This window comes from Clarias gariepinus, chromosome 18 (assembly GCF_024256425.1).
Source record: "Clarias gariepinus isolate MV-2021 ecotype Netherlands chromosome 18, CGAR_prim_01v2, whole genome shotgun sequence".
Classification (NCBI taxonomy): Eukaryota; Metazoa; Chordata; class Actinopteri; order Siluriformes; family Clariidae; genus Clarias; species Clarias gariepinus.
Genome location: NC_071117.1, coordinates 4,417,322 through 4,432,858, shown reverse-complemented (window position 1 = coordinate 4,432,858; position 15,537 = coordinate 4,417,322). Strand labels below are relative to the sequence as shown.

Genomic DNA, 15,537 nt, shown 5'->3' with positions numbered 1-15,537 from the left:
AATTTTTCTTTCTTTTTTTTCCTTGTCTAATCTAATTTCTTCTTTTTTGGTAAATTAATCAAAGCAAGCAAAACATTTTCCCTCTGGGATTAATAAAGTTCTCTAGACGGTCGAACCTAGCCCATACCGATACCGGTTACAGTGCTATATTACCCCTTACATTATTATTCCATATTTTATAAAAAAGAAATATAAACAAGTTCATGAATATTTCATCATTCTACTCTGCATACTTAATCTTACTTTATAATATTGTGTTAAACAAAAGTAAAATCAGACATGTACAGCAAATTTTCATACACGTTTATGGCATACTTTTTAAATCCACTCTGGTGTTATAGAAAGTTAAAGTAAACCTACTGACCAATCAGCACTATAGCACAACAAACTCTAATGTAATGTTAGACGCAAATTAAAAATAGCTCAGAATTATTAGCATTCTGAAGTAGGCTAACTAGTGATATCTATCTATTTTTGTTAACAGTAGCATATTCACATGGATCTGATCAATTAGACATGGTGTCAAAACTCACTGCTGCATACATTGAACTTTCATCAAATTTCTCGACTGTTGGCGGAGCAACACCAGCTAGTGAATCAGGCGGAACTGTGTTTAATCCAGTGTTGGAATAAATCTCAGACGGGATTGAGGGAGGCAGAGCAGTGGAGTAAAGTGTGTTAGAAAGACATCTGCTGTCTTCAGTCTCCTCAAAATCATAGATAGGACATGGAACCTGACCAGAGGAAGAGAAAAAAAAGTGTGAAGTGTGTACAAAACATAAAAATGCATTCCTGTAAAATATTAAGCACTTAATAGTTAAGATTGTAGATACAGTCTAAGTTTGGTATAGATTTGTTTTTATTCAATTTGTCATAAGTTTGGTGGCCTGCATTGGCATATTGGTTATCACTGTGGCTTCACACCTCCAGGGTTAAGGGTTCAAGTCCAGGCTTCAAGTGTGTGTGTGTGTGTGTGTGTGTGTGTGTGTGTGTGTGTGCAGAGTTTTAATATAGTCTCCCTTCTTTGTGGCTTTCCTGTATATCCCCGTTTGGACCTGGGGTCATTTTGGAGGGTCACCCAGGACACACCATCCCTGGAGCGGATAAGGATAAGGGCCTTGCTTAAGGACTTGACAGTCTGTGACAGCACCATGTACAGTAGATGGTGGCTCAACATTTGCAGCATGGTGGTGCTGGGGCTTAAATCTCCAACCCACCATCAGTAACCCAGAGCCTTAACCACCTGAGTCACTCAATTTGAATTAACTACAGCTCCTCCACTCAATATCCGCATTCTCAGGTAGAGAATCCAACCAGGCAGAAACGATGACATATGTCTCTTGTCACATGAAAATTAATTATAAAATAATGCTTGTTAATAGATTTGCACTTAATAAAACTGATTTGCGTTTACATTCATGGTCCCAGTCCATCCTGTTTTACAGATAATCAGCAGGCTTTCAGAGGTCAAACATAATGTGGACTTCTGCTGTTGTAGCCCCTCCTCATCAAGGTTTGATGTTTTGTCTGTGCTGAGATGCAGGTTGTAAAGGATGAATGTGAGAGTTACTATAGACTTCCTGTCAGCTTTATTACAAAGGGGTGTTTCCTTGTTTTATAGACAGTACATGTTTGTCTTTGGTCTAGGTAAATGTCAGACCTACCAAGACCAGTTTCATTATTAAGTTCAGTCCTCCCTGTGGCACACTGGAAATATAATTGCTTTTTAACTTGTGTGCTTTGTCTCGAGTCCTGAATTTGAATTCCGAAAGAGTGGATAAACCCATTGTTATTGTCCAATGTGTAAAACACGTGGTGTCAAATCTAAGTATTTGACCTAAAACATAACAAGGATTTTGTTTATAATTCACCTTCACACGTACAAATTGTAACAGAAACCCAGCTATTGCAAGTGTTTGTTTTAGTCCAGTGATGATCAAGGTTACGCCTGGAGAGTCAGTGTGCAGCACAGTTTAGGGATTGTTTTGCTCAAACACGAATGTAAAAACTCATCTGTTAATTGCTGGGGTTTGTGGGTTTGATTACATTCATCAGTACTGGATTTAAACATGTGTCTATCCACCACACTGTTTCTGTAGGTTGTTGACCCCAAAGAAGATTTTGGACAAACGCAACTTACCATATGGAGAGCTGAGGAACTTTGTGCAGGTTGGCCAGGAGAGGAGGCTGAGAGTGGGGGAGAAAACACATTTAACCATTTTACATTAAGGCTAAATGACAAATTTAAATATAAACACAAACAACAATAATAATAATAATAATAATTTTCATGGGCTTTTTCCCTTTCTCACATCTTTCCCTTTCCCTGTTTCCCTTTCTCATGTCGCCACATCAGATCATTTGATCCATAAGTTACTGCCACAGGAGCCGGATGTCCTTCCTGCCATAACTCACAATTTTCCCCAGATGTGGGACTGGCACTGAGAGCACCCTGCATCTGGGCATACAGTAGGGTTAAGTGCCCTAACAAAGGCAACCTGGTGGTGGCAGGGATTAGGCCCTGGACCCTCTGATAAGCAACCCACTGGTGTCACTGGTTCCTTCAATTAAAACTCCATTTTGAATTGTGGACAGGACAGGATGTGAGTTTTACTTCCTCAACTTTTTCAAGAAATATCCAGAAGCCAGTAGTTTATCTACTCATCCGCCTAACTGGTGTATTATTTTGTTAGCTAATAATCATGCTTGAAATAGAAATGCCAGGTAGATGTTCACTTTGTAAGTTCACAGCTATAAAGAAACTTCTTCATAATTTCATCGGTAATATCTGTCAGGCATGCTTTCAATTAGCTGAGAAGCTAGTTAATTTTGCGTAAATAACAAATATAGCTTATTTGTCTTTTTTTGTAGTTTTTTTGTTGCCAGACTCAGCAACGTTATGTGGCAATAAAATGAAGTCAGCTGACCACCTGAATGTACTGAATCACCAGGTTATCACATCTATGGAAGTTTTCTTCCCTGATGGCACCCGCCATATTCCAGGACTTAGAGTGTGAAAGGGAGGTTTTGGGAGTGTGAGGAATTATTTTCACACATGAACCAGAGTCCTGAGATGATGAGAGATGGGCGTTGAATGCATGGGTGTTTAAACAATGCCATGGCAGACAGTGGCTGTGAAAGAAAAAGGTGGCCCAGGAAGATTTTGGTGTTTAGACGTTTTTGGCTATGCAGTGTATTATGTTGTAACAATAATGTGAGTTAAAAGAAATAACTTGTACTTTTAGATTTCCATGGTAATGAAATGTGTTTAAGGATCTGTAGCACATGAGATCAGATTGATTTTATTTTGTACTTTAAAGTCAGAATGTCACAAAAGACAAGTGCACAATGTGTGTTGAAACTAATTTGTCCACAGGCAGTCTATTATACATCTTAACTGTATACATTTATTATACCAACAATTTAATAATTATTTCATACCTGTCATCATGTTCCAGTGACAACCTCAAACATTTTTACCTGCTTTACATTTTCACCCCCACACATGGACATCTTTAGACTTTTCTCTTTATTTGTTAACACTTTAAAGTGTTGTGTAAATGAAACTATATTTGTGTTTGTGTGTGTGTGTGTGTGTGTGTGTGTTTATAGTACCTTGGGTCTTGTCTTTTCTCTGTAGAACGACAGTGAGTATAAGGGCAATGAGAACCAGCACCAGAATCACAGACACACTAATGACGACTGTAAGAGTTGGAAATCCTGGAAGAGAGACATCATCGTACTGTGTAATCTAAATTAAACTCATGTTCTGATCAATTGGATCTCTTGCTTTCATTTGAAAGAGGGCTAGGGTTATCTTTACCAGCTGCAGTTTATAACATTGTTGTTTAGTCTTTTCCCAAATGTAATCATTAATTCTATAATTCTTAAATATGCTTTTTTTATGCATATCAAAATAGAACACAGCTGGCAAGTGAAATACAGGCAGATGAAGAGACACACTGTTAAAACAGACTACAGAGAGAGAAGCAGTGCTGCAATGTTCTACTGGTGTAACAGTAATGTAACAGTTCTACAGTATGAGTACATGACCACAGTGTTACACCAATACCTGATGATACTGATGCGTCCCTAATGACATTGTTCTGCAGTGTACAGGACCACAGTCAGTCAAACACCAGGGTCACATTCAAACAGACTAAACACTGCATGAGTTAAACAAAGTTTATGGTGAATGTTTTCAAACCACTGAAACTGGAAATGTAGAAACCAGACCTGCTCAGACAGACCAGACTGAGGGAGGTGTAGGTGAACCATGTGTAGATTTAACCTGAATAAATACCACACATGTGGAAGTACAATAATAGGTAGGAATGTCACTGGGGCTGCAGTTTTAACCTCCTTCAGCAGACTGAGCACCAGGACAGAGACCATATTATTATTATTATTATTATTATCATTATTATTATTATTATTATTATTTTATTTTTATTTTTTTGCAAAAGATCTGCAATGTAAAGTAGATGAGGATAATGTAGATGTAGAAAAATGCTCATGAAAAGATGTGAGGTGTTATTTGTTTCAATTTAGCACCAAATGTTTGGTTAATTATTTGTCCAAAATGGTTTGATCTGTGTTCACTTCCTGGTGTAGATGAGAAAAAAAATAATCCTGTAGAAGACAAAGAACACATGATATTGTACGAACCCTGCGATGGGCGAGCGGTGGTTGAGAAGGTAACATCAATTTGTGGATTAGCTGAAATAAAAATATACGACATGAGGACAATCAAGAAGTTCATACCTGATGATGAGTGTGTGCTCTCAGCATGTACTGATGTACTCAGGGAGTGTGTGGTGTGTGAGACAGTAGTCGTGGTAAGAACATCTGAAAAAATGGAATGAAAGCAGTTCGTTTTATGTTCCAGATTAACATTACAGTATCTGGATTAAAGATCCTGATATTGAGTCTAATTTATCACAATCACAATATGTTTATAACAAATGAATTAATGTGTGGGATAGTTTACTCTGCTTCGTTTAACACTCACCTGTTTTAACCAGCAGTAGAATCTCTGTGTAAATATCCTTCCCTGCCCGATCTATCCCACACCAGTAAGTTCCTCCATCCTCTGGTCTCAGATCAGTGATGGTGACAGTGAAGACTTTGGCTGTTGTGTTGTCATACAGAGAGAATCTGGAGTCTTTAGCAGGAGATCCAGACTGAACAGGAACGTCTTTAAGGTCCCAGGTGGAACATTTACCTCTGCAGAGATACTTGTTGTAGTTTTCATATCCAGATGTGTAGGAACATTTAATTTGAACTGATCGTCCTCTGTATCCAGTTACTGTAGTTACATCATCAGTACCAGCTGGAGAATAATATACAGTGGAATGAAATATGATCTAGGACCATGGTGTAACATATAAGACAAGAGCAGAATAAGTCTGTAGCAAAATATTGCATGTGTGTCTTTTGACTTGAAAAAAACGAGGGATTCTTTATATATGAGTACTCAGTATCATCGAGTGTCATGTAGCACGCATGCGCTTCTTGTTTTGACGTAGAGAGTCACATGATCACAACTGAGCCAATTCCCCCCCCCTTGTCTGCAAGCTAGAGAGAGTGTGTGTGTGTGTGTGTGTGGGGGGGGGGGGGAGGGGGGGGGGGGGGGGGGGGGTCCATGCTTCAAATATGTTCTTCAAAGGATGTGACCCTAAATTGAGACACACTGCATGTATACCTTGTCCTCTACTCCCTAACTGAAATTTTATTTTATTAACTATTTTTATTTTATTATTGGATGTTTTCTTCTTACTCCTGAATCTGTGGATCTCTAGTTGTACTGTGTGTGCTCACTTTATGCATTTGACTTTGTAGATTACTGATTAGACTGAATTTGTGTTTCTCTTAGAAATTCTAAATTGTTTTTATTCAACTCTTTCCTCAGGCTGTTCATTTATTAATTTTGATGCTACAATATATTTTTTTATTACATTGTTGTTTTCTACTCTTTATTGTAGCTCATTGCTACATCACACTTCCTTTACCGTGTCAGTGAACCAGGTTTGATCCCCAGTTCAAAGTTGCTGATAAAATGCAACAGTGTTATCTGCTCTCGGCTGGACTGTCTGTGATGCTTTAATAATCTGCTTTAGTAATAAATGTCTATCAGTGCAAAGTTTTAATCTAACACTGATAATTATTTTGAAGTGTCTGTGATGACAAATAATGATGAATATTAAATAAATGATGTGACAATTGTGAGAGAAGATGCAGCAGAATAGAACAAGTTTTAATAACATCTATATGGTACGTTCCTGTGTGTGTGTGTGTGTGTGTGTGTGTGTGTGTGTGTGTGTGTGTGTAGTGTTGCATAATGACGCAGTATTGCATGAGAGGGAGTGCTGATGTACTGTATATCAGCTCAGCTGTGATGTTACTGTAGGAATGAACTTTTGGGTGTTTTACTTTTAAGTGTTTAAGGGCAGAAAGGACTACAGTATCTTTTTCTGTGATTACAGGTTTGATTATTTTGCAATGCTGCAGCCGTCTCTTTCTGTACTGTTTTTTTTTTTTCTATTTTCCCCCTGGACCAGAAATTGTACTATATGAATGTTAACTAACTTTTAGTTATTTAGACTTATGCTTACAGTGCTGCTGTTTAGAAAAGTTTCAGTTTAGTTTCAGTTTTTCAGTGAAATTTGGTTTGTTTTATATATATATATATATATATATATATATATATATATATATATATATATATATACACTCAACAAAAATATAAACGCACCACCTTTGTTTCTGCTCCGATTTTTCATGAGATGGACTTAAAGATCTAAAATTCATTCCAGATACACAATATTACTATTTCTCTCAAACATTGTTCACAAATCAGTCTAAATTTGTGATAGTGAGCACTTCTGCTTTGCTGAGATAATCCATCCCACCTCACAGGTGTGCCACATCAAGATGCTGATCTGACATCATGAGTAGTGCACAGGTGTACCTTATACTGCCCACAATAAAAGGCCACCCTGGAATGTGCAGTTTTTTTTTGCTTTATTGGGGGTCTGGGGACTCAGAACCGGTCAGTATCTGGTGTGACCACCATTTGCCTCATGCAGTGCAACACATCTTCTTTGCATAGAGTTTATCAGATTGTCAATTGTGGCCTGTGGAATGTTGGTCCACTCCTCTTCAATGGCTGTGCGAAGTTGTTGGATATTAGTGGGAACTGGTACACGCTGTCGTATACGCCGGTCAAGCACATCCCAAACATGCTCAACGGGTGACATGTCTGGTGAGTATGCTGTCCATGCAAGAACTGGGACATTTTCAGCTTCCAAGAACTGTGTACAGATCCTTGCAACGTGGGGCCGAGCATTATCTTGCTGAAACATGAGGTGATGTTCATGGATGTATGGCACAACAATGGGCCTCAGGATCTCATCACGGTATCTCTGTGCAGTATAAGGTACACCTGTGCACTACTCATGATGTCAGATCAGCATCTTGATGTGGCACACCTGTGAGGTGGGATGGATTATCTCAGCAAAGCAGAAGAGCTCACTATCACACATTCAGACTGATTTGTGAACAATGTTTGAGAGAAATGGTAATATTGTGTATCTGAAATGAATTTTAGATCTTTAAGGCCATCTCATGAAAAATCGGAGCAGAAACAAAGGTGTTGCGTTTATATTTTTGTTGAGTGTACATATATATATATATATATATATATATATATATATATATATATTTATATATATATATATATTCGGTGCTGTTTTCTCTGGAAAACCATTTGGATTTCTTAGTACTTGATTTCACTGCGCCACATGGTGGACCAATCATAACCCTTCCTGTTCTCAGACTTTTTTAATTAGTAAAATCCCCACAAGCTTGGCACTAGAATGCAGCCCGAATACTGAAGATATCACAGTTATGATGCTATTCCGTACACAACATTAACACTCAACCTTGAGTGTGATATTTCTTTTATACAACAGATCCACAAACACCATTTATTATCAGCATATCATGTTTTGTTTCTCTGTTTAAACAGTTATTCTGCTCTGCCAACACGTATCCTTTCAGACCTGGCGGAACTAATCAACTGCAACTGGCGGAGCTGGTGACCAACAGTTAGTGTTATTAACAGGCTGAGAGTAGTTTTAAGTACTTCTTACTGGTACTACAGTATGTAGCTAAAAGGTGAAGGGAATAAAGGACATGGAGGACATGGACAGTCCCGAGAAACTTACAAGATTTATTTTATATTTAATATCAACATCCTATATCATGGTGTGTCTAATTATTAGGCAGCTTCTTTTCCTTGGGCAAAATGGAAGCAAAAAATAGATTTAACTTACTCTGAACAGTCAAAAATTTTAAGAAGTCTGTGAGATGTTGGGGTGCAATCAGAGAACCATCAAACAATTTGTTGCAAAAAGTTAACATGATTGCAAAAAATGTGTTGAGAAAAACAGTGGCAAAAATTTGAGAAGAATTTAATGTGAAGCTACCAGGAATTCATTATCCTCCAGTGGTGTCATATTCCAGAACTACAGTACAAATTACCTGGTGTGCCCTGAAGTACAAGGTGGTCAGTGCTCAGAGACATGGTCAAGGTAAGGAAGGCTGAAGCCCAACCGCCACAGAACAAGGCACAAATGTTGAAATGTCAAGACTGGGCTAAGAAAACATATACCAATACTAAGGACACAGCAAGTTGCTGACACGACATACCGTTATCAGATGTGTGTTCTTGCTGAAAGTGCTTCAGTGACTGGTTGTGAATGTTGGTTTTGTCAGCCAGCTGCTCTCTTCTCAGTACTGCGGACCGTACAGACCTACTCTCACGCATGGTGAGACACACAGTTAGTGTCATTAATGCATGTTAAAACCAGAATGCCTGTTGTCCAATCAAATTACTCGGTCAGAGAATTTGAATAATATGCAAAAACCAATACAGGTATTTAAAAAAGAAAAAATTATACAATCTAAATCCTACACGTCCTACAACAGGACTATCTGCTCTTGGCTAGACTCGATAGAAAACACTAAACTTACATTCTGTAAAATGTGTTGAACAACAGAACTCACATTCTGTTAACATTCTGTGTTGAACAACAGGAAGAAGAGAGATGAGACTGCAGGCCGACTGCACTGATAAAGCATTAGTCCTGATCTTTAAACACATAACCTGTAGTTAAGGACTGTTGTTCAGCTCGTATACAGATACACAAACTCTTCAAAGTCAATTTTACACTGAAAATAAGTAGAGATAATGTTCCCATGTGTAGGTGACTTGAACATGTAGGTTTCCTCATGCAGTAAGTGAAGTGGAAGCTCCTCTGTGTGCTTCTGAAGATAACCAGGAGCTCTCAGCACCCCTGAGAACTTCACTACTTTAAACACTGGAACCTCTCTATAAAAGTTCTGTGCTAAATGTCCATCAGTGCAAAGCTTTAATGTGACACTGATACTGAACACTGAGACTGATGAGGATTTGGAAGTGTTTGTACTTACCTAGAATCAGGCAGAAGGTGAAGATGAGGACCATCTCCATTCTACATCCAGACTCACAAACTCCTCAGATAATAATAATTAAAAATGTTCTGTTAGTTATCGTACACACACTCACTGTCTCTGTCTCTGTGACTGTACACGGTCTATTTTTGTGATGTTAGAATAAATTAACACTTGGTCACTTCCACTTTTTCAGCCAGTGACAGAAAACCGCTCAGGAAGTGTGTGCGTGTGTGTGTGTGTGTGTGTGGGTGTGTGTGTGTGTGTGTGTGCACGTGCCTGTGTGTGTGTGTGTGTGTGTTAAGCTCAGCTGCTATAAGACATTTTCGGTTATGTTGTTAATGTTATTAGCAGTGAACTCGTGTACTTGCAATGTAAACTAATGTAGAAGCTAGAGTATATGTTTTGTTTTATCAACCTTTAATATTAGTGTCTGTAATATCTGAGTGATCTAGATCCACTCCATTAGGATAGAATAGAATAGAATAGAATAGAATAGAACTTATCATGAGTGAATACTGTAATGTTCTCCAAGAAAGAATAGAAACATGCTTAATAAGACGCAGAAAGAGGGAGACTAGGGCAGGGTTTGACCTGTACCTCTGCATGCTCATACACCTGAAAGTTTTGAGTTCAGTAACATCTGGACTTATATAAGTGCTGTAACCCAATAAGACCAGCCATGATCCAGAGCCTGGGACAGGGACAAGGAGAGGACGCTTTCCCCCTTTTATTATCATGATTCCTGCGTAGCTGTTCCTGGTCTGACATCGACCAATGGAAGGTCATGAATAATTTCTGAGCCATAATCTAAGAAGGAGTAAAATAAGTACATGAGCAAATGTTAGATGTTTAAATACATAAAGGTTTCCCTCTGATTATTCAGCAGCCAGTAAACACTTTGCAATGTGGAAAAGTTTTCATGAATATTACTTTATTCTGTGGAACTGAACAAAGCACTTTAATTCAATTTTCAACTTTACACATGTTTATGAGATGAGACAGAAGTAACAGGTAAAAGAAGAGGAGGTGTGGTCACCTTGAAAGAGATGAGCTAGACAAAAATGAGGAGTGTATGGCTCAGGCCCTCTACCATACTGTGATACACACCAGCACATCATGGAGAGAGACTACCTTACATCTCCGTAAGACTTGGGTGAGATGTACACGATTGTGAGTATGATATGGAGATGTATTTTGATCATATTTTTTTTATCAACATTTGAATGATCCAGTTTATAGTAGAAAACATTTCAACTAGACACTGAAAGTTATGTAACTGAGTAATGTGTCTCTTAATGCATTATTCAATGTTTTATGCTTTACTAATTAAACTTAAAATATTGCTAGTCTGTTAAGCTTTCATTTCTCACATTCACAGTGATTAAAAAATGAAAGTAAGTTCACAATAACTAAAAAAAAAAAAGTCTGGACTTAAATCCATTTGAGATGCTCCAGGCATGACCTTAAACATGTGTTTTTGCTTGAACCCCCAACAAATGTGGCTAAAGTAAAACAATTCAAAAAAGGCGAGTAAGCCAAAATTACTTCATGTCTGTTGCATTATATAATGTATTCAAAATATTACATGATTCAAACATCCGTCTTGTGATCTGCTAATAGCCCATGAAGCCTCATCAATAACATAAAAGCTCTGATTGATCAAAGATACTCATGTGTTAAGAATAGCCCAGTCAAAGTCTAGACCTTAATCTAACTGAGAATTGACTTGAGCTAATCTGACTGTGCTTGAGCTATTTTGCAAAGAAGAACAGGCAAATATTTTTCTCTCTAGATGTGCGAAGCTGTTAGACACACCCCAAAATACTTGCAGCTGTAATTGCAGTGAAAAGTGTCTCTACAAACTATTGACTTAAGGAGGCTGAACACAAATGCACACCACACTTTTTTAAATATTAATTTCTTTAAAAAAAAAATATTCTATTTCTTCATCGCACAAGTATGTGCAACTTTGTGTTAGTCTATTACACCAAATCCCAACAAAATTTATTTTAAGCATCTGAAGAGCCATAGCTTCCTTAACATGAAACTACAGGTACAGCAGAGCAGCACTGTTGTAAGGCTCTTTTTTTCCATAAAACCAATGCTGAAAGTTACTCAACATTATATCTGTAATGTTCTTTGTGCACATCTTTTTGTCCAGCCATGTCAAAAGTAACCATAAAAATAATTATTATGACTTTAACAGATTAACCCTTGTGTGGTGTTCATATTTTGTTATTCAGCCAGTTTTCCGGGTCTGGTCAATCCGCTGCTTTTTGTAGTTTTTAATTCAACACATTCAATCAATTTTGTGTTAAAATACTAAATAGATGTTTACTTCATCCTAATTATAAGCAATATACACAGGATATATGGTTAATATTTGCCCGTTACCTTTGTTAGATCACATTTAAGAATTAAAGTGCTACTTGTTTTTTTTTTTTTAAATAAAATGTAATAAAGATCAATTATCAATATGAGTGAAAAAAGCAACAGATTAAAAAATTAAGCAACTATTGATTTTAATTTATGTGAACTTAATTAGAACTTTCACTGTCATGTGCTGCATTTTGGAGAGCTGCACCACGAGATGTTATAATATTAATAAGAGCCTCAATGCAGGGCTTCTGAGAGGGTCAATGAAATAGGAGCTTGTGAGAGGCTTATGATGCGCACGGGAAGACCTTTCCGCTTGGAGATGGTGTGGTATTATTAGTTAATAAACTTAAAAGGAAAAAAACGAAAACTGAAAACACAAAATAAACAGAGCCCTGCTGTCTACACGAGAAAAGACGGGGCTCTGGTAACTAACAATAAAAACTAATATCCTCTCGGGAGTATCCTCACTGGACTGACGCGTGCCGCTCTCTTTCACTCTCTTGCCGGCGTCTTAGGAAAGCAGAGGCTTGGGCTTTGCCTCTTGGGCTTTGCCTCTGTTTCTCAACAGCACGCTTTGTTTGTCTGTCTTTGTTTTCAATTTTTGTGAATTTCTTTCATCTTTGTGAAGCTGCTTTGAGACAATGACCATTGTTAAAAGCGCTATATAAATAAAATTGAATTGAATTGAATTGTCTGTCTGTCTCTCAACAGCGCGCTTTGTCTGTCTGTGTGTCTGTCTGTCTGTCTTCCTTCCTTCCTTCCTTCCTTCTTTTTTGTCTTTGTCTTGACCCTGATACCTTACCAGTGCTACCTAAATGATCGCACAAAGTGTGGAGGTATCAGGACCCTTAAATAAACACGCTGCCAGGTGAGGTGCATTCACACTGATTGTGGCGTTGCGTGGCAACCGCGTGTCTTTAAATGGCCGCACCTTTTCCTGTTTAGAACTCTGTGGGGTAGCAACCTGTGGATCTGCCCGTTCTGGACAATTTATGTGCGGTTTTGCCCCTCGTGAGACCCGCACCGCTACATTCACGTCATTTTACACAACAAAAGCTGAACCATGTCAGTCTAGCCAACAAATCAGCCCCACTGAACACATTGCCTTTTTATACCAGCCTATACAACACATAAGGAGTGGCGTTTTACTGTGTATGTGGTGCATATGCAGTTCTTGATGAATGTACATAGTGTTTCTCTGTCCTTCTTGGGTCCACACACTTCACAGCACTTCTTTTTGTTGTTACTGGCTGCATCCTAGAATAATAGGCCAAGGGTTATATAGGCCAATAGGGGGAGGCGGTCCAATCCTGGAAATTATGTGGAAGTTTTGTTCAGAGACATGAATGGAAATATTCTCTGCCAGTTTCTGCATCCTGCATATGGATTCCCCTTTGGACCTGAAAACTCCAACAAAGATAAGAACCCTAAAGTGGGCATGTAAATGGGTTTGGTCCATCACTTTTTCTCTTGGTACCAAAAAACATGCCTTCCTTAAAAATTATTGCAATCCAGAATAATGGATGGAAGCTGGGATGAAAAGTTTAAAAGAAGACTTAATTTCCTGCACATGAGAAACTGCCATCCCTGTTGGCCCTGGTTGAATCCTTATCACACCGGCAGCCATGCATGGTGGCTCATTTCTTTGGGCAAGAAGACCATTACTTTTCCAAATTTTTTGACATCCATATTTTTTCACTTACGAGCTGCTGACGGGCTTCTGTGATCATCTTCCTCTACATCATCATCAAAAGCATCTTACTCTTCCAAATTCAATTATAATGTCTTCTGAACAGATAACATTTTCACCATCTTGATAAGTTGTGTTAAGGAACCACAAAGTTATATTTATTGTGTCCGGTCCCCAAATTGGGATATGAAAAACACATAATAGGAGCAAATAAAGATTGGCTCCCATAAGGCAGAGGGTAAAGTGTGCAGGAATTTGAGAACAGACACAATATGGTATGTAACCCTGTGTTGAATGAAAAGGCCAAAACACAATATTTTCACTTACTTACACGCACATACTTACAGCAGGCACAGACAGGAGGAGGGCACAGTGAAGGTACACAGAACCTACAATTTTTACACTTTTATTAGCCCCGGGTCTAGTGGACCCAAACATCCTCTATGTAATATAAATGTGTAGCGGGGGTGTACAGGATCATTGAAAATGTTTATATATATATATATATATATACACTGAAAATAAGCCACGACCAAAGAGTCAGAGTTAAAAAAATTATTATATAATTTTTCTTATTATTAAACATTTAAACACCACACAAGGGTTACATTGATATAAAATATAATGTTTATCACTTTTAAATGCTTACAAGAGAATAAGCGTTAAACTTGTAAATAATCTGAACACAGGTAATGAACATTGGAGATTCTGCAGAAAACTCATTTCTACTAGACTTTTATATTCATGTTGAATTACTGTATATTATCATCAATATATGATTTTATATTACTGTTTTTATATTACTGTTTATTAGTAATTTGGTCTGATAGATATCCAGAAGAAATAAAATGTGTGGAGCACTTGTACGTTTGTACCTAAATTGCACTTTAGATCTTATTTATACTTGTAGTAAAGTGTGTTTTTAGGCAACACTTGTACTTTGTGACTTGAGTTTTTTAGTATTTCTGCCCCCTCCAGTTATTAGTTACGTTTAGACTCTGGTAGACGGAATCTCTTTCCTTTGTGACTGGGTCTAAACTCTGATATACAGATTCAGAAAAATAGGATTTTTCTCTTTCTTGGACAGGAACAACATTTTCGTAGTTTTCACTATCTTGATTTTTCTGAAATGGAAAATAGAAATTAATCTGGTTGTAAATAAGCTGATTGTAGAAGTGATACCTGAAGCAAATCAGTGGCACGTACCTCTGTGTGTGTCTCTGTTTCAGAGCCTGTGGAGACATGAGAAGGGAGACGAAGAGTGATTTAATATAAAGTAAATATCTAAGAATTGCGACGATGGTGAGTTTTATATGTTTGGTTGTGTAGTTTAATATAAGCGATTGGAAATGATGCTCTGAGATGATAACACAGACGTTCCACTTTAAATGCTGAAAGAACAGCAATCATTTTTCATTTCATGTTCTTGCTTTAGTGTGTGTCGTTGTTCTTGTTCATACCTGTACAGTACTGTATGTATTTGTTGTTGTAATTGTTGTTTGTTTGTTTTTCTTGTACCAGAAATACATTAATGACCACCTGCCTAATATTATGTAAGTTCCCCCATTCGCCACCAACACAGTGATGCTCTGTGTGTTCTGACCTCTTGTCTATCAGTGGCAGCATTAACCTTTTCATCAGTTTGTGTTACAGTAGCTCTTCTATTGAATTGGACTCCACGTGCCAGCCTTCACTCCCATGTGCAGCAGTGAGCCTTGTACGTGCTGAACACTACAAATCAAGAACATCCCAGGAGTTTCTCCGACCTTTAGGTACAAAATGTTTCCTTGCTGCCTAATAGATTTAACCCACTTCTAGTCACTGTAACAAAATATTGTAACTGTAGCTACTTTACAAAACACCAATTAGTGATTGCTGGATGTCTGGACTAGTAAAAGTAAGAACATTTTTATACACACACAGTAACAAGAGCTGACAGGATTAGAGCTAAACAGCTGTTTTTGCATTAG

General features: G+C 37.8%; 1 protein-coding gene across 1 annotated transcript; it reads right to left on the bottom strand.

The window, feature by feature from the left end:
* Positions 1-361: 361 nt before the first annotated feature.
* Positions 362-9,535, bottom strand: LOC128506889 (CMRF35-like molecule 7). Its single transcript, XM_053477501.1, has 6 exons — positions 9,496-9,535; positions 5,012-5,332; positions 4,765-4,848; positions 3,616-3,720; positions 2,141-2,187; positions 362-734 (listed from the first exon to the last, which is right to left on the bottom strand). Exons 1-6 carry the CDS (start codon positions 9,533-9,535, stop codon positions 507-509), a joined length of 825 nt encoding a protein of 274 aa, XP_053333476.1. The 3' UTR covers positions 362-506.
* Positions 9,536-15,537: the final 6,002 nt, after the last annotated feature.